Source organism: Mus caroli, unplaced genomic scaffold, assembly GCF_978045245.1.
Source record: "Mus caroli unplaced genomic scaffold, Mus_caroli_1 scaffold_18, whole genome shotgun sequence".
Classification (NCBI taxonomy): Eukaryota; Metazoa; Chordata; class Mammalia; order Rodentia; family Muridae; genus Mus; species Mus caroli.
The window spans coordinates 24,121,439-24,146,547 of record NW_028227273.1 but is presented as its reverse complement, the minus strand read 5'-3'; the positions used below and the strand labels follow the sequence as shown (position 1 = coordinate 24,146,547).

The window sequence follows — 25,109 nt, the reverse complement described above, 5'->3', positions numbered from 1 at the left end:
GGACCCAGGGGGCGGGGTGGGGGTGGGGGTGGGGGTGGGAGCCGCAGAAACAGGAAGGCCGAGATTACAGTCCATTTTACAGCTCTTTTGAAGTCGCCGGGAGCCAGCTCGGGAAGCCTGCAGGCTGTGAGCACGTTGATCAAAGGTCCCTTTGCGGGCTCAAATTAACAAGGAGCTGGCGAGCCCGCGCAGCACCTGCCGGTGAAGAACAGCGCAGCAGCAAACCGGCTCATCTTGCCGGGAGGTGAGCCTCTCAAAAAGCTTGCCCAGGCAAAGTACTTAGGTTCTGTCTGGGTCGGAGCGGAAAGGCGTGGTCTGTTTTCTTTGCGTAGAGATATTTATTTTTAACGTTGATCTTTACGCCACTAGAGCCCTCCCCCCTCCGCGCTAATCAACAAGTAACCCCTTTTCAAAAATGGATGGATGAGTTGAGATTGGGAGAGAGATGAATGGTTTTATCATAAAATTGCGCCGGCCCCTTTACGCAGCGTTGTCCCTTTCATCTCTATTAAAAGCCATAGTATTGATAGGGTTTTTTTTTGATTGTTTGTTTGTTTGTTTTGTTTTTTAAGGAGTGGAACTAAAGGGTCAGAATAAAAACAAACACACTGGAAAACAAAGCCCTTGGGCTTAGAGAGCTGCTGCCTAGAAAAGAAAGTGAAAAGTTCTGTATAGTTGGGTGTTAACACACCGAGAAGCTGCGGAGAGCGCACAGGAGTTCATTGTGTCAGACTCTATGTAGTTAATGAGAGTTAGGAAACCCTGAGGACGCGGCAGTGCCTCGAGTCTTCCTAAGGAGCAGATGTGGTCAAAAGGAAAATGGAGAAGGGGTAACTTGGTAGACAACAGAAGATAGAGGTATTTAGAAAATAAAATTATAAACGATCATTTGCCAAGGCAACTCCAAAATCCTTTAGAGTGTAGGGTGGTTTTGTTCCTTTGTTTTTTGGGTTATCTCTTTGCAAGTCATTTGATTTCAAATGCAGTGCTCGCACAGCATGCAGAATCTCCTGGGGATTGAGGGCTGCATTACAGCCCATAGCCTCAGACAGGCTGACCTCACCAGTCAGCCAGCTTCCTCCCCCTGTACAGCAGTAACAACACCTCTCACTAGGGTTGTGAAGTCTAAACGACTGTACATAAGGTGCCCAATAAATAAGATAATGTGATAAATGGCAATATAAGGTGTGCAATAGATAGACTATTGCTTTTAAGTCAATCTGACTTTGTGTTTGTGTTTACACATGCAGTATTTGGAAATGAACCTTGGACTTTATGAACGCTTGGAGTCATTGAACCACACCCAACGCTTATTCTGACATTTCACTGCTATCCAGGATTTACAGGAAATGTTAGAAAAACTCTGCAGCGACATTATTCTGAAGTTTAGAAAGCCTTTACAAAAATGTGAAGAAAACTGAATATATTTGTGGCATCTTGATCTCTACTATAAATTGTGAAATGATTGGATTGAGCTTAACGTATCAAAGCTTTTAATTAGAAATTTTTAAATAAATGATGTTCTGGATGTGCCATGCATGTAGCCTTGGAGAAAAATGTCAACTATGTAACACTCCCCGACTTACCATTATACCTATTATGGATTCAAAGGAATTTAATACACCTGTCTAGTTTAGTCTGGTCTATCTTTTTTTTTTTTTTTTTCCTCTTTGGTGGTGTTTTGTTTGTGTTTAGTGGGGATGGAAGCCCAGGCCTTGCCCTTCCAACTGAGCTACATTCCTGGGATCTTGTTTTGGTTTTTTTTTTTTTTTTTTTGAGACAGGGCCCTTACCTCTGCTATCTCGGGCTGAATGTCTCCCGTAATGTAATGTATCTAAAACCATATCAACACTATACCGTGATGCCAGGGTACGCCTTGTTTACCTTCATGGTCTTGTGACTAAGTCAGAGCTATGGGCTCACCATGGCCGCAGCATGACAGCATCACCACCAGCCTGGGACACCATCGGGCTCAGAACATGATTTTACAGAATATATGCTCTCAGCTCATAGGTGGGTCAAAAGCAGTAAACGAGCCATCTTGCATCAGCAACCTTCTTGAAAGTGGTCTCTCTTGACGTGTGGATCCCCACACCCGATTGGATGCCTGAGGTCACTCAATCTTATCACATCTGCTTTTTCCAAAGTTTGAATGCATCAACTCTGCCCTTTGTCCTAACTGGGTGCTAGAAGTTGAATGGCCAGGATTAGCCCCAACTTCTGTTTCCTCCTCACAATCTCAGAGGGAGATTTGATCTTCCCTTAGGCCTGACCAACCACAGGATGGGAATTTTTCTAACCTTGCTGAGAACTTTCACTTACTGGAAGAGCTTTGGAACAACTCTCTGGCATGTGCTAATTCCTATCATGGCTCACTACACTCCCATTACGAACCCTAGCACTGGGTGCCCGTCAGCCCAGTCAGCCCAGTCGGGAATTACTATAGCTACCAAGTGACTGCCAAGGCAGGCAGCCTGTTCCCTGTATACAACAAAGGGGTGAGTCACGGGGTAAGGTTGCATGAGATTTCATCACACTGCTCAAAACAGAATGGAATTTAAGGCAGGAGGTTTATTTCTTGAATTTTCCATTTGATAGTCTCAGTCCTGTTTGACCACAAGTGGCTGAAACCTTAAGAGAGGTGGATAAAGGGAAACTGTGGCACATATCGGCTTTTCGAAGAATCATTCAAATACATTTCAAACCGAAATTCATCAGGAAGAACTGAGAGGGATAAAATATTATTAGGTAACAAGAGACAAACAGAACCAGAATGGCAACTATCTTTGTTTAATTTCAACTTCTAATTTCACATTAAAATTTATATGGGGAGAATTTATAGCTTTAGGATACATATATACATACATATATATATATTCAAATCTATTTATATATTAATATTAAATATATTTTATATATGTATATTTATATATAAAGCTATATATTTCCATATATGCATATATGGATATATACAAGTATATATGTAATAATTACAGATATTGTCCCAATATAAATTTGAATAATTTTGTTTTCCTTTTTAGATAAAATATGAATGATCTTATCAAACATGAACATATTCAAGATTTACTAATTTTATTTGAAAGATACTATTGAGTCACTGAGATGGCGCAGTGAGGGAAGGCTCTCCTTACCAAGCTTAATGACCAGGTTCCATTAGAGAGAGAGAACTGACTCCCCCAGGTTCCATTAGAGAGAGAGAACTGACTCCCCCAAGTTGTCCTCTGATCTCCAGGCATGGAGGGAGGTCCTCACAGGCACTCACACACACATCACACACTATATATGTGGGGATGCCCACAAAGGTGCACACACATCACACACATACCATGCATATGGGATGGCCCACAGGCACACACATACCATACATGTGGGATGGCCCACAGGCACACACATACCATACATGTGGGATGGCCCACAGGCACACACATACACACACACATACACATGCCATACATGTGGGATGGCCCACAGGCACACACACACATGCACATCACACACAAAAGAGAAAGTGAAGTGGAGCCTTCCGGTTTTCCTCTGAAACAGAACCTCAAGCTTGTCTCTCTCCTTAGGGTAACAGTTATCTTCTGTAATCTCTGCATGGCTTTGTTGTACTTACCTGCCTGCATGTGTGCGCAATTTGCTAAATGTCTGCCTCCAACAGCCTCCTAAAGCCAGGTAAATTTCCATAAGGTCTGAGCCATGTGAAGTCACCCACAAGCTGCCCCCAGGGTGGCACCGGCTATTGGTATCGGTAAAACACTTCATTCAGAAATCCTGTTTCCTTGACATTTGTTAAATCTCTGTAAAACTTGCTATCCTTTTTTAAAAAAAAAAAAAAATTATGTATTTTATGAACTTGAGTCCACTGTTGCTGTCTTCAGACACACCAGAAGAGGGCATCAGATCTCATTACAGATGGTTGTAGGCTACCATGTTGTTGCTGGGATTTGAACTCAGAACCTCTGGAAGAACAGTCGGTGCTCTTACCTGCTAAGCCATCTCTCCAGCCCCAAAACTTGATATTCTTACTCAATGGTTTACCATGCTTCCCTTGTTTGTCTGCTGTGCTTCTGCAACCGTGGGCCCCAAGCTACCTCTTTTCCTTCATCTGCAAAGCAGTTGTTGGACATTTTCTCTTTTTTAACCTCTGAATCATAAAACCCAGCCCACAGGGCAATCTGTTTTTAATTACAGGTCATGATTTTGAGGTCAAGACTCGGCATATTCTCCTGTTAATGAGCTTAATGAGATCTAAAATTCTGACATTTACACATTTATCTCTTGCTCTCTGGCCACCTTCCAGAGATACATATTAATTTGGGGTGGGGGTGGTTAAAAAATGCTTACCTTCCTGCAGTGTCTTCAGGGCTAATAGGGGCATGGCTTCATGTAGCAAGAACCATATGAATCCCGTTTTATGAGTCCAGTGTCAAGTATCAGATTTATAACAAGCTGCACAGTGGTGGCGCACACCTTTAATCCTAGTGCACAGGAGGCAGAGACAGGTGGATCTCTATGAGTTTTGAGGTCAGCCTGGTCTACAACATACATAGTGAATTTTAAGACAGCCAGGGCTACACATAGAAACCCTGTCCCAATACCAACCTCCCACACCCTGAAAAAGAGAAGAGAAAAAGAAAAGAATAGAAGCCGGGTAGTGGTGGTGCATGCCTTTAATCCCAGCACTTGAGAGGCAGAGGCAGGTGAATTTCTGAGTTCGAGACCAGCCTGGTCTACAGAGTGAGTTCCAGGACAGCCAGGGCTATACAGAGAAACCCTGTCTCGAAAAACAACAACAACAACAAAAACCAAAACAAAAACAAGAAGAGAAAAGAAAAGAAGAGAAAAAGAAAAGAAAAGAAAAGAAAAGAAAAGAAAAGAAAAGAAAAGAAAAGAAGCGATTTAAGGGAGTTAGAGGACTCAGCAGTTAAGAACACTTGCTATTCTTGCCGAGGTCCTGGATTCAGATCCCAGCACCCTCGTGCTGACCTACGGCTGTTCATTAGTTCAGTTCCAGGGAATCTGACACCTGACATTCTGAAATCCTTTGGACACCAAGCATATAGGCAAAATACTTATAGGCATAAAACAGATCTTTAAAAAGAAAAAAAAATGATCTAAACTGGGTGTGGTGGTAGACAACTAAAATCTAGAGATGGGGACAGATGAGTTTGTCCAAGCCAGTCTAGGATATTCAGCCTGGCCCTGCCCCTTCCTCTCCCAGTGATTCTGAGAAATCTTCTAATTTCCAGTAGTGGAGGAGTTTTTCCTAGATTAATGGCACTCCCGGTTAAGGATTATGAACTGGGAATGAAGAGAGAGCTAATTGAGTCAGATGCCTCAGCAGCAGGATAGTGAGCTGGAGACCAGCTCGAGCTATGTAAGACTTTTCTCAATGTCCCTCTTCAAAATAATTGAGCAAAAGTGGGTAGGACCTGTCCTGTCAAGAGAAGGTAATTTGAAGATGGACTCATTCATAATGTCGTCATCATCGTCATCATCATCATCATCATCACAGGCCTAGCAATGGTGGAACGCTATGTAGATGTCATAGAAGAAGCTGGAGTGAGTTCCAGCTCTAGAGGACCATCCGTTGTTCACTGTCTGGAACTAACACAAACACACACACACACACACACAGGCAAAACACTCCAACGCATAAGGTAAATTTAAAAATGTTGTTTTTAAGATGTCATGGAAAGATTTGTGGGTAGACAAAGGTGAAAGGTTATGGTTTGAGGAGAGGCTGTAGAAAGAAAGCTGTTGCAGGGACAGGTCTCAGCCTGTGCAGGGGGAAAGAGTACCGCTCTCGGCCCGTTGCAGGATGCTGCAAGGACAGGTTCAGGCTTCAGCTACAATCAGAACTTCCTGAAGACAGAAAAGAAGTAACTCTTCAGAGGATGCTTTGTCATAAGACAAAGTTTCGAATCACACCACACCCATGATGCCCAATATATAAAGAAAAGAAAGAAAAGATCACTGGCTCCCCAAGTCGACCTCCTACTGAGGTAAAAGGCTGCCAACAGAAACCTCGGCTATTAGGACACATTGCAATTGGCAGAAGAGTGCTTTAAGGCTATTGATAATAGCGTACGAGGGGCTGGGGAGACGGCTCAGAGGGTAAAGCATCTGCCTTGGGAATGGGAGAACGGAACTCTAGAGCCCCAGCACCTACAGGGAAAGCCACACGGGTGTAGCAGCCCGCCTTCAGTCAAGTACAAAGGAGGCAGATGCAGGTGATCTTAAGGGCAGTCATGGGGCGAGCTGCCTCAGTAAATCAAATGAAAAGTGACTGTAGGCAATATCAACCTCTGTCCTACGCACACATAACAGAGAGAGATAGAGAAAGGTGTGGGGGTGGAGTGGGGAGGAAGATCCTATACAGAAATAATATATAACTGATAAACCAATGAGAGGAGCAAGGGTGAGAAAATATAAAAAAAAAAAAAAGGGATCACAATATAAATGGCTTTTCAAAAACAGTAATAAAGCTGGGTGTGGTGGTACATGCCTTTAATAGCAGCACTTAGGAAACAGAGGCAGGAGGATCACTTCAACCCCAGCCTGGTCTGGGGTGTAGATCAGTGGTGAAGTCCTTGTGGAGTATGGATGAGGCCCAGAGTTCTATTTCCAGGAAATGGAATATATATATATATATATATATACTCAAAATGTCCTGGAATAGGCTCAACAGCAGATTGAAGACAACGTGTAAGCTGAAAGTTTCTTAGATGAATTATTGAATTTGAAGCACAGTGAATATATAAGCTTTAAAAACATGTAAGGCAGCCAGGCGTGGTGACGCACGCCTTTAATCCCAGCACTCGGGAGGCAGAGGCAGGCAGATTTCTGAGTTTGAGGTCCACCTGGTCTACAGAGTGAGTTCCAGGACAGCCAGAGCAATACAGAGAAACCCTGTCTCGAAAAACCAAAACCAAAACAAAACAAAACAAAAAGTAAAGCAATCCTAGGTGATCTACTATACATTCAGTGACATTTTAGGAGAGAAGAAAACAGAAATTTTATTTTATTTTAAAACCAAGGGCCAAAACTTTCCTGATTGTGCTTAAAACAAATAAAAAGGCAACAAACACGCACGCCCAGGGCGGTGAGAAGGATGATGAGAGATGATAGACAAGATAGTAGAAAGCAAAGCAAACAAATGAAAGAAAAGCTACCTGGCCACATTAAGGTGGAGTGCCGAAATTCCAAAGGAACACAGCACTCTACGTAAGGAAACGACCAAAGACCCGAGAGTGGGGTCTCCTCAGAAAGAGGGAACAGACGGAGGCTACATCTTACACAGACCAAAGGAAGGTACCAACCTGAAATTCTCCAAAAGGGAATCAGCCTTCCAAGACCAAAGGAAAATGAAAGTTCAATAAATATTCTCTCCGCAGGTGGGCCCTGAGAACTGAGCTTAGGTGCAGCAAGCTTGCTTTCCATGGAATCATTTCACACTCCACTCCTCTGGGGGATTCTCCAAGCTTACAAGATATGAGACTAGATGTCACTTAGTCTACAGGAAAGAATGGAAGGCACCAGAAATGCTAAACACACACACACACACACACACACACACACACACGCATATACAGTCTCCCACAAAGCTCATGTTTTGAGAGAGGGTCTCACTATGTAGCCCTGGCTGGCTTGAAGTCACAATGATCCCACCTGCCTCTACCTCCCTACTGCCAGGATTAAAGGCAAGTTCTGCCAAGCCAGACCAACCAAGCTGAGTTTGCTTGTTTTTAAGGAAAACTTTTATCTGTATGATTGAGTTTATTGTGTAAAGACATGTATATTTGAACAGACTCACGAAAGCAAAGGGGGAAAGTGAAGAGACCTTCTTCACTGGAGACTTGAATAACTAAAGGTGCGTGTTCTAGTCCCTACAACCACTCAGAATTAACAGTTCGGCTGGGTGGCTGGGTGGAGTGGAAAATGCCTTTGATTCCAGAGCTTGGGAGGAAGAGAACTCTGTGAGTTCAAGGCCAGCATGGTCTATTTAGTGAGACAAAAAAAAAAAAACCAAACAAACCCAAAAACCACAACATTAAACTAACCACGTAGTTCATGACTGAAAATAAAAACTGAAGAAAAAATACTAGAAAATACTAATTAAACTCAAGTGAGGCAAAAACGGAGGAATACAAAGGCAGGGGAAAACCATACGTACATGGACTACAAATTCATCAAGAGATAGCTAGGCTTGGTGCTGAAACTGTATAAGGTGTAAAGTGACTAAACAAATTGACTCAAAGGCAGAGTCTAAATGAAAAACCCAGTTAAATATGCCCGAAAAGAAGGTATTTAAACACAGGGAGTTTAAAAGTAAACAAACAAAAAGTTCTACCACAAAAACAGTCGACACAAAAGAATTATCTCCCTTCAGTGTGAGACAGTGTTTTAAGTAGCCCAGGCTGGCCAAGCTCACATGGGTTTGGGTTACAGGGATGTGCCACTTTGCCCAGTTTATGTAATGGGGGAACAGACCCACATGCTAGGCAAGCACCCTTAAATGGAAGACTCCTCAGCCCCACGAATAATTTTGTTTTAAATCTGAATCTCTCATGAAGTAGCAGATCTCTCAAGACCTTTCAGCTGTCGGATTCCCCCGGCCTGCTGCGATCAATCGCAGGTGTGCGTCCCTGCCCAGCTGACATGGCAGCTTTTGAGTTACAGCTTTCAGAACAATGGTTTCTATTTACTCGCTGGAGAACCAGAATCCCTCAACTCAGAGGAGGAAAAGTGCCCTCAACCTTGATTTTTGCCTCTTTGCCAGGGCCTTGTGCATTCCTCTAAGCCTGAGTTGACTCCTTCCCCAGCTCTTGTTATTTTGGGGCTCTTTTTCTTTTAATGTGAGCAAGAGCTTAACATGGGTAGGCCATCAGGATTTATAGCAGTGTGTGGTTGTGACCTTTGATCCGGCTTTGAAGTGAGCATAATTCTTTACCCACCTTCATTTGTACTACGGCCAAGCCACCCTCTGGCAGAACCCAGCTGAAACCTTCCCTTCACTTCCGTATGCTTCTGGGTCTTCACTGTGGGTCTTCTGTGTCACTTACCAACTTTTGTTTGAGTGTTCTTTTTTCTGGAGCAGAGACTTTCACATTTAGGCAAACTTCAGTGTGCAAGAATGGCCTACTCTCTAAAATCGCCGTCCAGAAGCTGTGGTGCACCTTCGGTTCTTAGCTGCGGCAGGAAAGCACAGGACAGGCCTTCAACAACAAAGGAGCCTCACAGTAAAAAGCCTCACATGGCTTTGTAGGAATGATTCTGAGGCATGCGACAACCAGTTCCCTTCTGGCCAACCAGACTTTGCAAGTAACTTTCTATCCTAACAGACCAAACTTGCACATGCCACAACAGTCAAACTTATGACCTTGGAGAGTTTAATAAACTCAGCGTGGGCCCGTCTGAAATACACAGCAGCTCACTGCTGGTGACCTCGCTACTGATGTCATCATGAATTGATGCGGATACCTCACTGCAATCTGCCACTCATCTGTAAGCAAAGACTGAGGGGCCAACTCCCCCTCCAATCAAGAGGAAATCTCCCCCATGCTGATTATTCACAGTGGTTTGTCCTCCACAGCTCTTCAAAGCAGTCACACACACACACACACACACACACACAACCTAAATCAGTCAGTCTGCCCTGCCCCCATTTCCTATATTCCTACTGTGTTCTGATTGCTTCCTTCAAGAAAATGCTCTTCATTGCAATAACTTTTAAAGAAAATACTTTATTACATCATGAAAAAAGGTATCCAACAACTAGATTCATACTTGCTTGAATCTAAAAAAAAACAAACAAACAAAAAACTGAAAGTTTACTCATTTAGACTGTATGTGGGCGTCACGTTCCACATGGGAAGAGAGAGGTGCGAGGGCTTCTAAAGTATTGCACAGTCTTGGAACATAAAAAGGAGGAGTCTGGAGGAGAAGATCACATGATACTGGGAACCGTCTCACATTATGAGAAACTACCAAGAAACATTCGAAAAGAAAACCCTTTGTTTCTACAGTAGCTTTAGTTTGTAGTTCTTGGAATGACTCTATTCCACTGAAGACATCTTAGTAACAGGAAGCTTCGATGAGCAATCCCATGTGCAAATATTAATAGAAAAATATATAAAATAATGCATCTCTTGCCATCACCCCCGGCAATCAGGACCATATTTTGGAGAACTGTTTTGTTTGAAAAAACGGTTAAGCTGTGAGTTTGGCCTGAAGCTCCATCTCTGCCGCCCGTTTGAGTGCAACATCCACTAGAAGCTGGAATCCACTAAAATCCTGGTTGAGGTCTGGTGGAGTAGGGGGAGGAGTGTTGAAAAGACCACTCTGAGGGTTTGGACTGGGTCCAGATTTGCAAGTGTCCTCTGGGTACACGAGAGAGGTGTCTGTAAAGTTGCTGGGTGCTATTTGCGGCACATCTGTACTCTGTCCCACACCAATTGGCTGACAGAGAGAGAAAGGCCCATCCTTCAACGCAGTCACAGTGGTATGGCAGATCACTGACGGGCGAGCCAAAATGGATCCTGGGGAGGGAGGTTTGGGAGACACTGGTCTCCCTAGGGTTGGGTTGGGTCCAACTACGCAGGAATGAAATGGGCTCTCTTCTAGAGTTGGCATGAAGTTTTTGATACCCATTGCAGCTTCAATAGAGCCAGCTTCTGAAATCTTGGCCCCACGGCGGGAAATCGTGAACTGATTTGGATCTTTGCCATCCTTTCTCAGCATGTCAGGGAGGAGCCTGCGGCGGGCGTTGATGAACCAGTTACAGACCTGAAATCACACAGGGTCTCCCTTCAATACTCTCAGTTCACTTGACAAACAGGTTCTGAAAACATCCGATGTAGGGAGCCTGACTTAAAGAGGTAATAAAAGGGTCTCATCTGGCACTAAGTAGCTCAATGGTAAAGCACTTGCCTAGTACACCAGGGGCCCAACAGCAATGATTTAAAAAATAAACTAAAATAAAACTTCTTTGGCTTTCCCAGCAAGTCAGAGGCACCTAAGCCGGGTCGGCCTGCCATAAGGGCAAGTTTACCTAGGATGTGCTACCATCCTTAACCCTTTCAGGGGCAAGGAAAGGGCGCCAAATCTCACATACCCGAAAATCAATAACTTTAACCAAAGTTCACCTTTAAGTCTCTTTTAACCTACTACCTACTGCCCCAGCATTTGAGTTAATCAACTACAGGAAAACATTTCCTGTTTAAAAGAGGCCACGCCTCCCAGTAACTGATTTCTCTCAGTTCAAATGACTGTGTCAACAGACACAACACAATTACCTCACCAAGGTCTGTCCTTGTTTAAATAGCAAACCAGTTTCCTGGGTAATCGAATAAGGTTTCACCTCCTTCTCTTTCAGGCACTGAAGGAAATGCTTCCCGACAGACGAATGTCAAGTGTTTCTGTCCTCTCTTAAACAGCCAATTATTACCTTTTCACACTATAAAGTTTACAATGAAAAGATCCTGTTTCTCTCTCTCTTCCCTCCCTCCCTCTACTAGGCACCAGAGAAGAGCTTATAGCCTGGCACACAGGAATGCTATAAAGTGCCTATTAATAAAGAAGAAAGTGTGTATGTATAGGTTCGGGGCATAGTTCAAATCTGGGCTGGAACCCCAACACCTCACGGGCAAATTCTGGCACCAACTTTTCTCTTTCTCCTTACCTGTAGTGTGGACAGGTGTGTCTGCTGCGACAGCAGTGCTTTCTCTTGCTCTGAGGGATAGGCGTTGTATCTGTGTTCATACAGCCAGTCGCGCAGAATCTGGACCGACTCCTTGGGCAGATTGCCTCTCCTCCTTCTCTTGCCAGAGGCTGCTGATGAGGAAAGGTCCAGGGGACTGTCCATGCTGTCTTCATCCTCAGAGTCACTGCCAGACGCTGCAACAAGACCTGAGAAAGGACAAGGCCCACGGTCACTTGCTTTCACCAGCAGGGAAACTTAGTCACTCACTTCCTTAAACTGTTCCACATCCTTGTGATTTTTCAACTACTGAGTGTGAAGTTGTCAGTCGGGGCCAAGGTCTCCAAGGAAAGGCCTGAAACACGAAGGGTGCCAGGCAGTGTGGGAATGGCCCTCACAACCTTGTCTTTAAGGTCATCCATCACTCATGAGAGACAGCAATCCAGTGAACAAGGACAGCGTATATGCTCTTTTCTCTCCTTTCGTGAAAGGCTTGCTGTTAAAGCAAGCACCGTACATTTTTATATACTTGAAGGTTTTTTTTAAGACTGTCTATTAGATATGAACCTAGATGCTTCCCATCAGTCCTTAATTCTTACATGACAAAGAAAATTGAATATGTGCAACCCACAAAAAAAAAAAAAAAAGCCATTTCGGTGGTACTTTAATCCCAACAGAAATGTTAAGAATCCAAACCCTACAGAGTTCAGTGACAATTCTGGACTTTGATAGACATTTTGAAGTTTAGAACACTTCTAACAAATGCTATTAACTCCTTCAAACCTACAAGCCAGGCCTCTGTGAGACTGTTTCTGTTCATCTCAAAGGTATTTTCTTTAGCTTTGTATAGCTTTTTTTTTTTTCAATCCTAATTAAGTCCCTTTACTGATCTAGGAAATAAAACCAGAATATTCTTCGCATTGATACATCAACTCCATGAATTTTAAAGGAATTTATTTTACAACTGGGAGCAGGCAGACTTTGTTGACACATTTTTAGCTTTGGACTGCAGGGGGCAGAAGGTGCTAGAAGGAGTTCCTACAGGAAACACTCAAAGCCAGCAAAGACAAAGTAAAAGCAGGTTCTAACAAAAGAGGCGGATGATTTTGCAAATTCACTGTAGTTTAAGGCTTAACAAACTGCCATAAATAAACCACAAACACCTCCATTTTTAACTGCCATGCAATTGAAGAATTCCTTCCTGAAGATGAAATCAATCTGTTTCGAGAAAATAAAGTTTAAAGAAAGGACAATTTTAAAACTGAAAGTGCTTTCATTGTTCAGAATCTGAGAAACTTTAAATAAAAAAACAAAACACCCATATTGAAATTTGAGTGAAAAACTATTCATTACAAAAAAAAAAAAACCCAAAAACAAAAAACCCTCCTTTGATTATAAATGAGTTTCACATTTGCTTTGGTAACCAAGGAAATCTAACTCTTAAACATGCCAGGTTAATTGGGTAACTAAGTACATTTGAATAAAGCAATTTGCTTCAACTCCCCCGACTTCAGAAAAGCAGACATTCTTCAACACTACTTATTTCCTTCCCCCTCTTCTTAAATCTAGGAGGGGAAAAGTGTGAAAATTTGCTCATTGAACAGTTAATTCCCAACTGTAAATTGGCAATAACAAAGTGCTTGAAACAAAAACCCCCTAAAGCCTGCCCTTTGATCCGCTTGCTTGGAGTTTGACAAGAAGCGCGGTCTTTCAGAATAGGTTAGGGACACAAAGCAGGTTTCTGTTAAGCAACACCAAACTGCCGACTCTGTTCATTTGAGGAGGAAGAAAAAAAGAAAGCCAGACCCCTAGCCCTCTTCACAAGTATTTCCAAAGCATTCACAAAGGATGAAGGAAGAGGGGAAGTTTGAAGACTCGGTGCCTTGGGCACACCAGCTGATCCGTTTAGTGCTGCGAGACCACGTTTGCTACTGTCAAGGCTATTTTCATTAAAACCCCCTCCCGATTATGGCTCGACTTGGAAAAACAAAGGCTTTTTTCCTCGTTACTCATTTCCTACTGTAACAGCGCTTTTGAAAAGTTTCCCAGTTAGGACTTGTTTCCAATCATCTCGCTGTGCTTACACTTTGAAAAAAAAAAAAAAAATGCGGTTGGGGAGGGAGAGAGAGGTCGGTGTGGGACAGATTCGGAATCCTCTTACTCCATCCACATACAAGGAAATGTTGTTCCGAAAGCCACAAGATGGCCCGTGGAGCCCACGGCTCTAGGAAGCAAATCTTGCTTCTTCACTTTCTTTTTCTGAAGTCATGAAACATGGAAGTTGGGAGGGTGGGGGTGGGGGGCGGGGGGTGGGGAAGCACTTGGATATCTTGGAGACTAGAAAAAGAATATGGGGGAAAAAGATCAAGGGAAACCCAAACCTAATTAGTCTCTTCCCTATGGACAAGTTAACTCGGATGGAACTTCACATCCAAGGCACTAAATCCACAGCTGGCTGGAAGGGACCCAGCCAGTTGAGCCCTAAACAGATTCAACAGGCTTGGAGACCCCGAGAGGACACTTGGTGATTTTCTTAGTTGAGCGAGCCCTCTTCCAGCCTGCTTTGAAGCCATTTTTTGGAGCTCTTTCTTTTCGGGCGGTCTCGGCTTTCTACCGAGGGCACTCTATTACCATATACCAGTCTTTGTTAAAAGATGCTCACTTTCCTAAAACAGACAATAGGCGGGACAGGTTTAAGCAGTCCAGGCCCAAGGACAGGCAGGGAAGCTCACCCTCCCCTCCCAGGTAATTTCATACAGTGGGAGGCAGGGCTGTGGAGGCTTGCAGGCGAGGGAGGGGCAAGAGGAGAGCAAGCAGCTTTTGTTCTTCAGCCCCAACTGAAGCCCGCCTGCTAACTGTACAAGTTAGCAACCGAGCTGGCCCCTGGTCCCTAAGGAAGTAAAGAAATAGGGCGGTGCGGCTCATATCCTCAAGGGTCTGCCCCCTTCCCAGACCCAGTGCCGGGGAAGCCTAAAAAAGGGAAAAGGAGCCAGGGCAACCTTAGCAGTCTCAGCTCTCCCAATGAGAAACTCGAAATCGGTCGCAGCAAAGTTTCCTCTCCAACACGTCACCGTTCATCGTTTCCATGAGTTGGGGGGTTGACTTGGGGAGCCCACGCGCTTTGGGCTGGGGACCTCGCATCAGGGGAAGGGGACCCCCAAGAGGGTGGAGCCTGAATGGGAAGCTAGTCATCTGCCTTCCTCCCCACCCACGGAAGCCCAGTTTTGCATTCCCGCACCCCGGAGCCACACAAAACCAAACTACCCTCATTGAGGTGCTATTGGAGCGGAATGCCTCCCACGGGGGTCTAGATCTGTCAGCCACGTCAAGGGGTGACACAGCTCTTGAGACGATCCCTAAGTTTTCCCCAGAGCTCAGTTAAACTGTCCCCCAACTCAGAGCGCCCACACTCTGACTGTCCCAGGGTGGAAAAGAGCAAGGAGGCCTACTTAACCAAGTACCCGGGGTCTTCATGAGTTCCGTATGTTTCGGGGTCTCTCACAGAATAACATCCACCCAACTCTATAAAGGTAGGAAGCGCGGAGAAACCCCGTGAGGAAGCGTGTTTGGCGGCAGCTGCTATAACCGTGTTCCGTTGGAACTGCAGTCGCGGTCTAGGTCTGAAAGAATGTGGAGTAACAAACTCGAGGAAGCTCCCGGGCATGCGCACCAGCGCCCCCTTCCCCCCGCCCGCTTCTCCAAGCGATTAACTTCTGTTTTGAACCACTCCACATAAATCACAACAAAAAAAAGCCAACTCCAGTCCACGACTGGAACACTCGAGGGACCTCCCAGTCAGGGACTCCAAAGTTAGCTTCAAAAGGGACTTCACAGTCTTTGACCTTTTGGGGTTTTTTTTTCCCCCTTCCTCCCCAGTGTGTTTTGTTTTTAAACCAGACTGACGGCAAGTTTTAGTTGTAAAGCTTTGGTGGAAACAATGACAGCCTCGCTTTTTGCACTTACAACCAAGCCTGCTTGTCACACTTGGACAGTTTTTGACTGCATGGTACTTGTGTTCTAACAGCACACGCGGTCCTAAATTCATCGTGGGAAAACTTTCAGAAACTAGTAAAAATTTTAAAGTCCATCTCTCCAAAGCTATGCTCGTCCTAGGGCGATATGTATGGGGGTCCCGGATCACATTCCTTTGATAGTGAAAAACACATCCCTTAAAAAAAAAAAGAAAGAAAGAAGAAAAAAAAAACATTGCCAGGATCCGGTGAGGAGTGAGAGAATACCCGGAACTACAAACTTTTAGACAAAAGGTAAGGCGACTGGAATTCGCTAAGGACCCCCCACAGGGAAAAGCGAGGTGCCAGGGTCTCCTAGAACATCAACCGCAAAGCCCTGCCCCAGAAACAGCACTAGAAACCACGCGGCGCCTGGGCCGAGCATGGGGTGTCAGGAAGACAATGAAACTTGGAGGCGTACAAACAAGGCGCTGAGCGTGGTTCTTGACAACGTGCCAACAGCGTGGCGCGGCTCAGCCTCCCCACAACAGCCCCTCGGGTTGTGTCTAGAAGGAAAAGAATACCAACTGCCATCAGAGACACAGCCTCAACAAAGAGAACAGCCACCACTCCAGCCGGGGAGCCACTGGTCCAAAAAGTCCCATCAAGTCAGTGTCCTCCCGATCCGGCGCGGCCCGCACATGTCCCGCACTGGTGCCCCGGGCGCTCACAGCCCGCCGCCACCTTACCCTTCTTGCTTTTCATTCTGGAACTCGAGTCCCAATGAGAGATGAAGCTGGGGTTTCTAGGAGCCAGCAGCCGTGGAGTGGCGGGAGGGTAGTCGATGATCCTCCTGTACTAGTGCTCCGGTAACTTACAAGAGAGTGTTCCAACCACTATTGCTAAACAAGGTGCTCCGGTCTCAGGCGCTGGCTTCTGGGTTGGAATTCAAGTGACACTTGGGCTTCCTCCAGTCGGGATCTTCTGGCAGCCAGCCGGGGGTTCTCCCTGGCCCAACTCCCTCCCTCCCTACTCAGCTCCTTTGTTTCCCGCTCCACTCGGCGCACCTCGGCGCTGTCAGAGTGAGAGAGCAGAGGGAAGGTACAGGAGGTCCTGCCTCCGCCCCCAACCGCCCGCCCCGTCCCCCGCCCGCCCCGCCGCGCTCCTCTGCCCCTCCCCCGCACCTTCCAGCTCCACAGCCCTGGGCCTGGGGGCCGAGATCACCCGTCCCTCTTCACGCTGGCGGAGCCCAGAAGCCGGGTCATGCCTGCCTGCCCGTGGCCAGAGAACCATCTCCATCCCTCAGCGGCTACACTGGTTTCTCTTTTGGGGCCTTTCCTCCCCGGGCTAGCGAAGAGTGCATTTAGTTTGTAAAGGATGGAGAGAGGTTTAAGGACATCTCCTCTGTCCACCCCAGAGAAGAAAAGGCACCCCCATCCTTGTTTTTGACAGCTGCCCCAAACTCCACCATCCCTGCTCCAGCCGCCGGAGGCAGCAGCTTCTGATTCAAGGGGTGGGGCACTGAAGGAAAAGTATTCCAGACAAGAATCAACTTCTTCCAGAAGGCGCAGCTGCCATTGACACGCGGGCGCGGCACAGCGCACCCTCCTCCTCGTGAACTCTTCTGCCAACAGCGACAGTGGGGGTGGGGGGAGGCAGACATAGGCACCGTGGGCAAATGTCTATTCCCCCGGGCTAAAGCTCTGAGTTCCGGATTGGATTGCAAGGCAGTTTCGAAATCTAACACGTTGCGAATAGACACTTGTCATGCTCACATGCTCTTTAAACGTCTGGGCTAGGGGGACGGCCAGAGCGCGCATGTGCCCCACTGCGACTCCCCCAACCCCACTACGCCGGGACTGCTCATCTGTTTCAGTAAACAGTGTCTACTTTGTGGGCTAATATCCCACCAGAGGACACCCTTCAGTATTTCAAACAGAAACTAGCCATTAAATAAACACTCATTCCTATTGGTTTATTTTGCTTGAGAGGGGAGCTCCAAAGAGTTGCACGAAGAATCGCCCCCTCCCCAAATACAAGCCAGATGCTGTTAAGGCTGACTTCGAGACGCGCACGCCCGCACTTCTGGGTCTAGTTTTCACCTATGCCCGGTTGTTTAAAAAAAAAAAAAAAAAAAAAGCAAAGAAAACCAACTGTCACATGTCACAGAAGACTTTCCCCATAGAAGGGGGGGAAAAAACCCCAAACGTAAATAAGCTGAGCAGCGACGTCACCGCCGGTGTCTGTCTCCAGTTTCGGCTTTGTGGCTGTTCTGGTTTTGTGACCTCGGTGGAGATCCGGCAGGAGGAGACAGACCCGTAAAAACAAGGTTAAAGCCGAGCCACAGTGAGGCGGCCACAGGATGACCCGCTAGACTTTGGAACCTGTTTATGATTACGTTGGAAATTAAAGCAAGCCTCCGCCGCGCCCCCTCCGAGGAGCGCGTTTAAAACCCCGAGTCAAAAAGAAGCTTGAGTGGTTTTTCCAAAATGAACCAACTGGAGGAAGAGTCACAGTAAGCAGGCAGGAATCTTCAAATGACCCTCCCCCTTCCCTAAATCCTGTGGTTTGCAGAGTGCTCCCTAAGAGAGCACACGCGGGCATCAGCGCAGGAGGCGGTTGCACGACAGTGTCCAGGGAGAACCCAACGGCTGGCAAGCCCCTCTGCAAACCGCCCGGGAGTAGCGCTTTCCGGGACCCGGCAGGGGATGACTCAGCTGCTGCGCCCCGGTGCGGGACTCATGTGGTGCGGGAGGGGGCCGCGGAGGGCCTGGCCGCCGGTTGGAGGGCCGCCTCGCTCTGGGTTTTTGGTGTTTGTGGCTGGGATTGGTGGCTCACATCCGCCGGGGACTCGGGAGAGGAGGGAGGACAGACTCCGGGAGGAGGAGCTGGACCGAGTGAGTGGCAGGAGCTGGGTCCGGACCCAGCCGTGACTGCCTTGTCATTTTGTTTGCTAACTTAGACAGCGGCTTCAGGGTCCACCCCACGGAACACGCCTCGGGTCCGCTAAGCCCAACCCACGGCGGCTCGAGGCCAGAGCGTTCTTTCCCGGCGGTTATCCGCGGCCACGCGGTGGCTCTCATTATGTACACAAAGGTAGCTTTTCTTTTCTCCCAAGTCAGCCTGGCTAATGAATGCGATTCTCCGGCCGCACTGATGGAAACCGGGTTTACAAGGTTTGAAAACAAACTTTACGGAGAGAGAGAGAGAGAGAGAGAGAGAGAGAGAGAGAGAGAGAGAGAGAGAGAGAGAGAGAGAGAGAGAGAGAGACGGGACTAGGACGGGAGGAAAACGCAGAATTAAAAACTCACCGTGACGCGAAGGCCAGCTGAACTCCGCCAGTGCACACCTTCTGCTCGCATAAATCTTTTCGAGGCAGTTAAGAAGTCGGAGCGCGCTGGCGGGATTCTGAGATCAGCTGAAGCCCCACGGTGCCCCTCCCCCACCCCTAAGGCTGGAGCCAAGCTCGGTAGCAGCCTCGCGTTCCTGCAGGACTGGTGCGCCGGGGCTTTACAACTCCAGAAAAGGGAAACGGCCCCCCAGCGCGAGTTCATAACATCCGCAATATTTTCTCTCCGCTGTCTGCACGGCGGAAAAACAAGGTTCAGTTCTGGCTGTGTCAGGGCGTCTCCGTGTAACTGATTCAAGTGACTCTTCGGGTTAGTTGTTGTTGCCACGCGTTACTTTACTGAACTCTTATGCCTCATAATCAAATTAGCTAAGTTGTCCTGAGCTCTCACGGTCTGGTGATAGACGTTTCTCACCATTGTCGTTTTCTTGTGTGTGTGTGTGTGTGGTGGTGGTGGTGGTGGTGGTGGTGGCGGCGGCGGTGGTGGTGTTTTGTTTTGTTGTTTTTCTTTGCGCTGTCTTAAGATAAGCAGAGCTGTTTAAAAGGCAAACTTATTTTGTGGTCTCGAATGGCACAAACTTGGGAAGGCTGAGAGAAGAGCCCGGTGGCAATAAGTGTAGTTAGTTATTATTGGCTCCAGGTCTGTCAAAGGCTTGAGGGAGGTGTTTGTTTCATCTGGACAATCGAGTTTCATCTGGACAGTTGATTAGGTATGATTGCCATCAGGTGCTGGGCCTGGTGGGACTCACCCAGTCATTGGATCTCTTTCCCTGGAAGGCCAGCTAGTGCAGATATTTATAAAATATGCAGGCTGCTGGGCTTCCAACACTGCACAAGGGACCTGTAATCATCTTGTCATATCTCAGCTCTGAGGAGCTCTGGCTGCTTAAGGTGAGAGCTAACCATTGTCTTCACAAGGGCTGGTCCAGGCCATCTTGTGGTGAGTTTATCAACATTCCCTTGTTCAGGTATAAGTAGCTGGCACTACTGATAACTTTCTCCATGTCAACACAGCCCCCACCCTTTGTTTTGTTTTGAAGTGGAAGTCACTTTTCTTTCCCTAGGTGATGTGGGCTGAAGTTCCTGGAAAAGCCAGACTGAAGCTGATCTACCCAGTGATTGCTTGATTAGGGCCTCCTGCTTGGGGAGAGTTGGAATGATACAGATCCAGAGGCAGATCATCCTGATCTATCGATCTATCGAAAGAAGTCTCCCTCCTAGCCATTTATTACCTGTCTCTTTATCTGGCCTACCTTTTTTTTTTTTTTTTTTTTTGACTCTCAATTAAAAATCTTGAGAAGGTATTAAATTTGGCAGATTGGTAGCTTCCACCAGCTCAACAGCTACAAGTGCCACGGGCATGTCAGGCTTCTCTGTAACTTACCTCACCCATGTATTATTTGGTAAATGCGTTCATTTTTAGCTTAGTTTATGACTAACAGTTCATATGATAACTTCCATGGTGGGGCATGTCTGGAGTCTACCCAAATCTGGGTTTCCTGGGCCACAATCACTTTCTTTCTTTCTTTTTTTTTTTTTTTTTTTAAATTTATTTATTTATTACATGTAAGTACACTGTAGCTGTCTTCAGACACACCAGAAGAGGGAGTCAGATCTCATTACAGATGGTTGTGAGCCACCATGTGGTTGCTGGGATTTGAACTCAGGACCTTTGGAAGAGCAGTCGGGTGCTCTTAGCTGCTGAGCCATCTCACCAGCCCCACAATCACTTTCATATTTGGCTCAGGATAAATGATCTCTTACTGTCTTTGGGATGAGAGCTGTGGTTTTTGTCTGACAATGGCCTTATTGAACTCAGTCTTTATCCCCTTTATTTTCTTTCTTTTTTTTTTTTTTTTTTTTTTTGGTTTTTCGAGACAGGGTTTCTCGGTGTTGCCCTGGCTGTCCTGGAACTCACTTTGTAGACCAGGCTGGCCTCAAACTCAGAAATCCGCCTGCCTCTGCCTCCCAAGTGCTGGGATTAAAGGCGTCGTGCGCCACCACTGCCCAGCTCCCTTTATTTTCAATATCTTGTATCTTCATGTATGTGCCTCAGACTTTTTGAAACATTTAAATGCTCTCATTTAATATCCAAATTAGTCATATACTCTATATTTTTCTTAAAGTCAACATAACTTGGACACATTCAAATGTGCCATAGCTAAACAGCACAAAGCAAGATGTTGGGCACAGACTACCTGGCTCTCAGGGAATCTGTCATTCTAGAAGGTCACACTGATAATGAAGGCAGAGATTGGCCTTAGACATCAGAGACACCATGATCCAGATATCACCAAGGCAACCTCCAAATGTCCTTCCTTAGTTAAAATCCTGCTCTTTCCTATAGAGTCTTTCTAACCTGAAGCTGCTGGCCTCCTTTTGGTCTATCTCTTAGATGACAATGAGTTGCACCTAATTCTTAGATTTATTTATTTAAAGATTTATTTATTTATTATATGTAAGTACACTGTAGCTGTCTTCAGACACACCAGAAGAGGGCATCAGATCTCGTTACAGATGGTTGTGAGCCACCATGTGGTTGCTGGGATTTGAACTCAGGACCTTCGGAAGAGCAGTCAGTGCTCTTAACCACCGAGCCATCTCACCAGCCCCTAGATTTATTTTTTAATTATGTGCATGTGTGTGCACAAGCGCACATGAGTGCAGGTTCACTTTGGAGGCCAGAAGAAGATTTTGCCCAGGCTGGCTGGAGAGATCGCAGGCTCTTGTGGAAAACTGGACTTGATTTCTCTAGAAGAGCAGGATGTGCTCGCATCCGCTGAGCATCTCTCCAGCCACTGCATTTATTTTTTTTCTCTTAAGAGTTCTATGTTTAAGAGAATCAGCTTGTGTGTACATCTGTCATTCTCATTTCTTCTTGTCCGTTCATAATCATAGCCACATTTTACTTTTTAAATTTTTATATTTGTGTGTGTGTGTGTGCATGGGAGAGAGACACACAAAGAGAAACAGACAAGGAGCATGGAAAAATATTATATATATAGGTGACCTTGTTGAAAAGCATTTTGTTTGTTTATTTTCTCAAATGCAAGGAAACTAGAGTAAATAGTTAACAGCACACAGAAGACATTAGTTCCAGAAGAGATGGTGCAGCTATAAGAAAGAACAGCCTGGCACTAAGAAGTGGGACACGGGCTGGAGAGATGACACTGCTTCCAGGAGACCTAGGTTCAGTACTTAGCACCTATATCAGAAGGCTCAAAACCATCTACTCAAGAGCCCAGGTCCATGGGATCTGTGCCCTCTTGCTGGCCTCCTTGGACAGCCACAGGCACGTGTTATACACATGAGAGAGAGAGAGAGAGAGAGAGAGAGAGAGAGAGAGAGAGAGAGAGAGAGAGAGAGAGAATAAATAGTAGTTTTTAAGGTTTGACAAATGAATCTACAGGTTAGAAATTTACAAATAAATAAGGAACCCAAATCACTAACAAACATGGGGAAAGACCCAATAATTTGCTGCTGTTATTACAGGGTCGAGGAAATTAGACTGATTCATCCATTAACAATGGTAATACATTCAGAAATGTGTTGTTAGGTGATTTTATTATGTAGACATCATGCAATGTCCTTATCTAAAATGGATATGATATCATTAGGTCACTTTATTTATTTATTTAAGAACAGATTTCCCTATGTACCCCTAGCTGGTCTAGAACTCACTACATAGTGAGCTGGCCTGAACCCCACAGAAATATTCTGCTTCTGTCTTTTCAGGTGCTGGGAATAAGATGTGTGTATCACAAGGCCATTCAATCTTACGAAGTCATCATTATATGTGTGCTACACCATTGACTATATGGCCAATGGCTGTTTGCACACACAGACACTATTAAAAAAAAAACAGTACAAAGCCATTTTTCATAAAACTATTAGAGGTGGCTGCCTCTAGAGGTAACAGGAGATCAGAGGCTGGCGTGGTGCCAACACATCCCGTCATGTCACTATAACAACTGAGCAGTGATCGGTCCTACCATGGATTGCACGTAACATCAGTCTTTACTAGGTAGGGGAGTTGGGTTCTTGCTTGTGTTAGATTTGTACACTCTCCGGAGCAAAGATCTGAAATGAGACTCCATTTTCCAGTCAGATTCTGTATCCTGGAGCGAGCAGTGGTTAATCGTTAGCCAGCATGAACAACCCCTAATGACACCAGAAACTAATTATTCATTGCCCCTTACGAGAAACAAGAATAGATGATGTCATAGCCCGGGAGCAGATGACCAGATGTGAAAAAGTAAAACCATTTATCTTGATGCAGATAGTTTTTATGGACCAAGCATTGCAAATAGCACTGAATCATTTTCACTGAAAACAAATTAATAAATGTGTAAGTGAAATGAGTATTGCTCCCCGGAAGGCTTTCCCGTCCAGTGGTGTGTTTGTAGAGGAGAGTGATCCCCACAGCATCTCCTGCAGAAGCCAAGGCAATCCCTTCATATTTTCTTAAGTGACAGGAATGCTTATTCCCTTCCAAGCTACATGAATAAATTTTATTTTTACATTTATTTGTTTATTGCAGTGATGGGGGTTGAACCTAGGACTTCCCTAATACTAGGCAAGCACTGACCACTGGGCCACACCTCAGCTGTAGCAAACTTGATGTTAAAAATCTGACATCTATATTACTTTTTTTTTTTTTTAACTATACTTGATATACAAAGATTGGTACATTCCATTCTCATTTTGAAAGCTCTCTAACATATTTAAAGAGTATATAACATACATATATACTGGTCCTCAAGAAATCCTTCCCATTTATTTATTTGTATGTTCATTTGTTTGTTTGTTTATAGACAGGTTTTCATGTATCCCAGGCTGGTCCAGAACTCTCTAGGTAGCTGACAATGACCTTGAACTTCTGATTCTCTTGCTTCTACCTCCTAGGAGTCAGGGCTCCAAATCTGCCTTACCATGCCTACATCTTTTTTAGTGTAAAACTAGAAATTAAGTCCAGGACCTTCCTGCCTGGGAGGCAAACACTTTGACTGAGTGAGCTAAATACACTGTTTTTAATTATGTGCCTATGTGTTTATGTATAGGTGTGGGCACAAGAGGTTTTGTGCCCACACCTATACATGAACACATAGGTTCGTGTATAAGTGTGTATAGGTGTATAACACCTATACGCACACAAGGTTTCCATGGACATGGCCATCAAGAGCCTCCCAACAAAGGTGCAGGGAGCTGACTCAGATGACTCGCAAGAGCGTTTCAGTCTCAACCGCTGAGCCACCTCTCCAGCCCAAAGCCTTTTTTTTTTTAATTAAAATTTTTACTATTGTCTTTTATTTGTGTGTGTGCCCTCCCCTGGCACTGAAGTTACAGAAGTTGTAAACCACCATGTGGGTGCTGGGAACCTATCTCTAGAAGTGCACTCCATGACAACTAGCTGCTGAGCCTTTCTCTAGCCACCTCTCTCATCTTGTTTTTAGTAAAATCCTAAAGAGATGTGTAATCTCAGACACAATGTTTTGCGCTTTAACTTTTTTAAATGGATTTTTTTTCCTTTTCTTCTTCTTACTCTATAGCTCGGGCCCAGGATGGTGTGGGAATTTACTATGTAACCCAGACGCTGACCCTGAACTTCTGCCTCCTGCTAAGTGCTGGGGTTACAGGCGTGTATCACCCACCACCCAGTTCTCTGAGGAGGTAGACTCCAAGCTCCAGGCTCTGGGAAGGGCTCTACACACTGTGCTGCACACCACTGGACCCCTGAACTGTCTTCCTTCATCTACAAGCTACTGCTTACTTCTATTGTTTGATATAAACCCCAGACATCACATCACTTCTGGATCAGCAATTATGATTAATGTTCTAGCTTGTCTGATCTGTAGCTCTGAACTTACTCACAAAAGGGCTGGGTCTGCAGGGCAGTGGTGGCGCATGCCTTTAATCCCAGCACTTGGGAGGCAGAGGCAGGTCTGGTCACCCCAGAATTATACACCCCATTGTCTTTTTCTAACTGTTTTCTGCTTCTAAGGCTAAACGTTTCTCCAGAAAGAACAATTACTTTTCATCCTTAGTTGGCACTTTAATGCTTTTAGTTCTAATAACCCATTATTTA

At 45.5% G+C, this 25,109-nt stretch overlaps 1 protein-coding gene and 1 long non-coding RNA gene across 10 annotated transcripts in view; one reads left to right on the top strand and one right to left on the bottom strand.

Annotated features, from left to right (window-relative positions):
• Positions 1-9,750: 9,750 nt before the first annotated feature.
• On the bottom strand, positions 9,751-19,087 carry Tgif1 (TGFB induced factor homeobox 1). 6 transcript variants are annotated; one of them, XM_021149146.3, is made up of 3 exons: positions 18,987-19,087; positions 11,708-11,934; positions 9,751-10,812 (listed from the first exon to the last, which is right to left on the bottom strand). In XM_021149146.3, the coding sequence occupies exons 2-3, from the start codon at positions 11,888-11,890 to the stop codon at positions 10,237-10,239; spliced, it is 759 nt and encodes a 252-aa protein (XP_021004805.1). In that variant the 5' UTR covers positions 11,891-11,934; positions 18,987-19,087; the 3' UTR covers positions 9,751-10,236. The 6 variants fall into 6 exon arrangements, with proteins under 6 accessions (XP_021004805.1, XP_029327246.1, XP_021004803.1 ...); XM_029471386.2 differs by lacking the exon at positions 18,987-19,087 and adding an exon at positions 16,860-17,312; XM_021149144.3 differs by lacking the exon at positions 18,987-19,087 and adding an exon at positions 16,425-16,766.
• Positions 18,433-25,109, top strand: part of LOC110283708 (uncharacterized) — a 19,432-nt gene continuing 12,755 nt past the window's right edge. For all 4 annotated transcript variants that reach the window (XR_003835295.2, XR_015045999.1, XR_015045998.1 and 1 more), the window contains exon 1: positions 18,433-18,851. This is a non-coding gene — a long non-coding RNA (uncharacterized LOC110283708). The remainder of the gene's footprint in view (positions 18,852-25,109) is intronic.

Coding starts and splice junctions, on each gene's coding strand:
- Tgif1 (XM_029471386.2), bottom strand. CDS start 16,974: ATGGAGATGGTTCTCTGGCCACGGGCAGGCAGGCATGACCCGGCTTCT. Junction 11,935..16,859: donor CAGGGCTGTGGAGCTGGAAG/GTGCGGGGGAGG, acceptor GTCCTTTCTCAG/GTCTTGTTGCAGCGTCTGGC. Junction 10,813..11,707: donor CACACCTGTCCACACTACAG/GTAAGGAGAAAG, acceptor GTGTGATTTCAG/GTCTGTAACTGGTTCATCAA.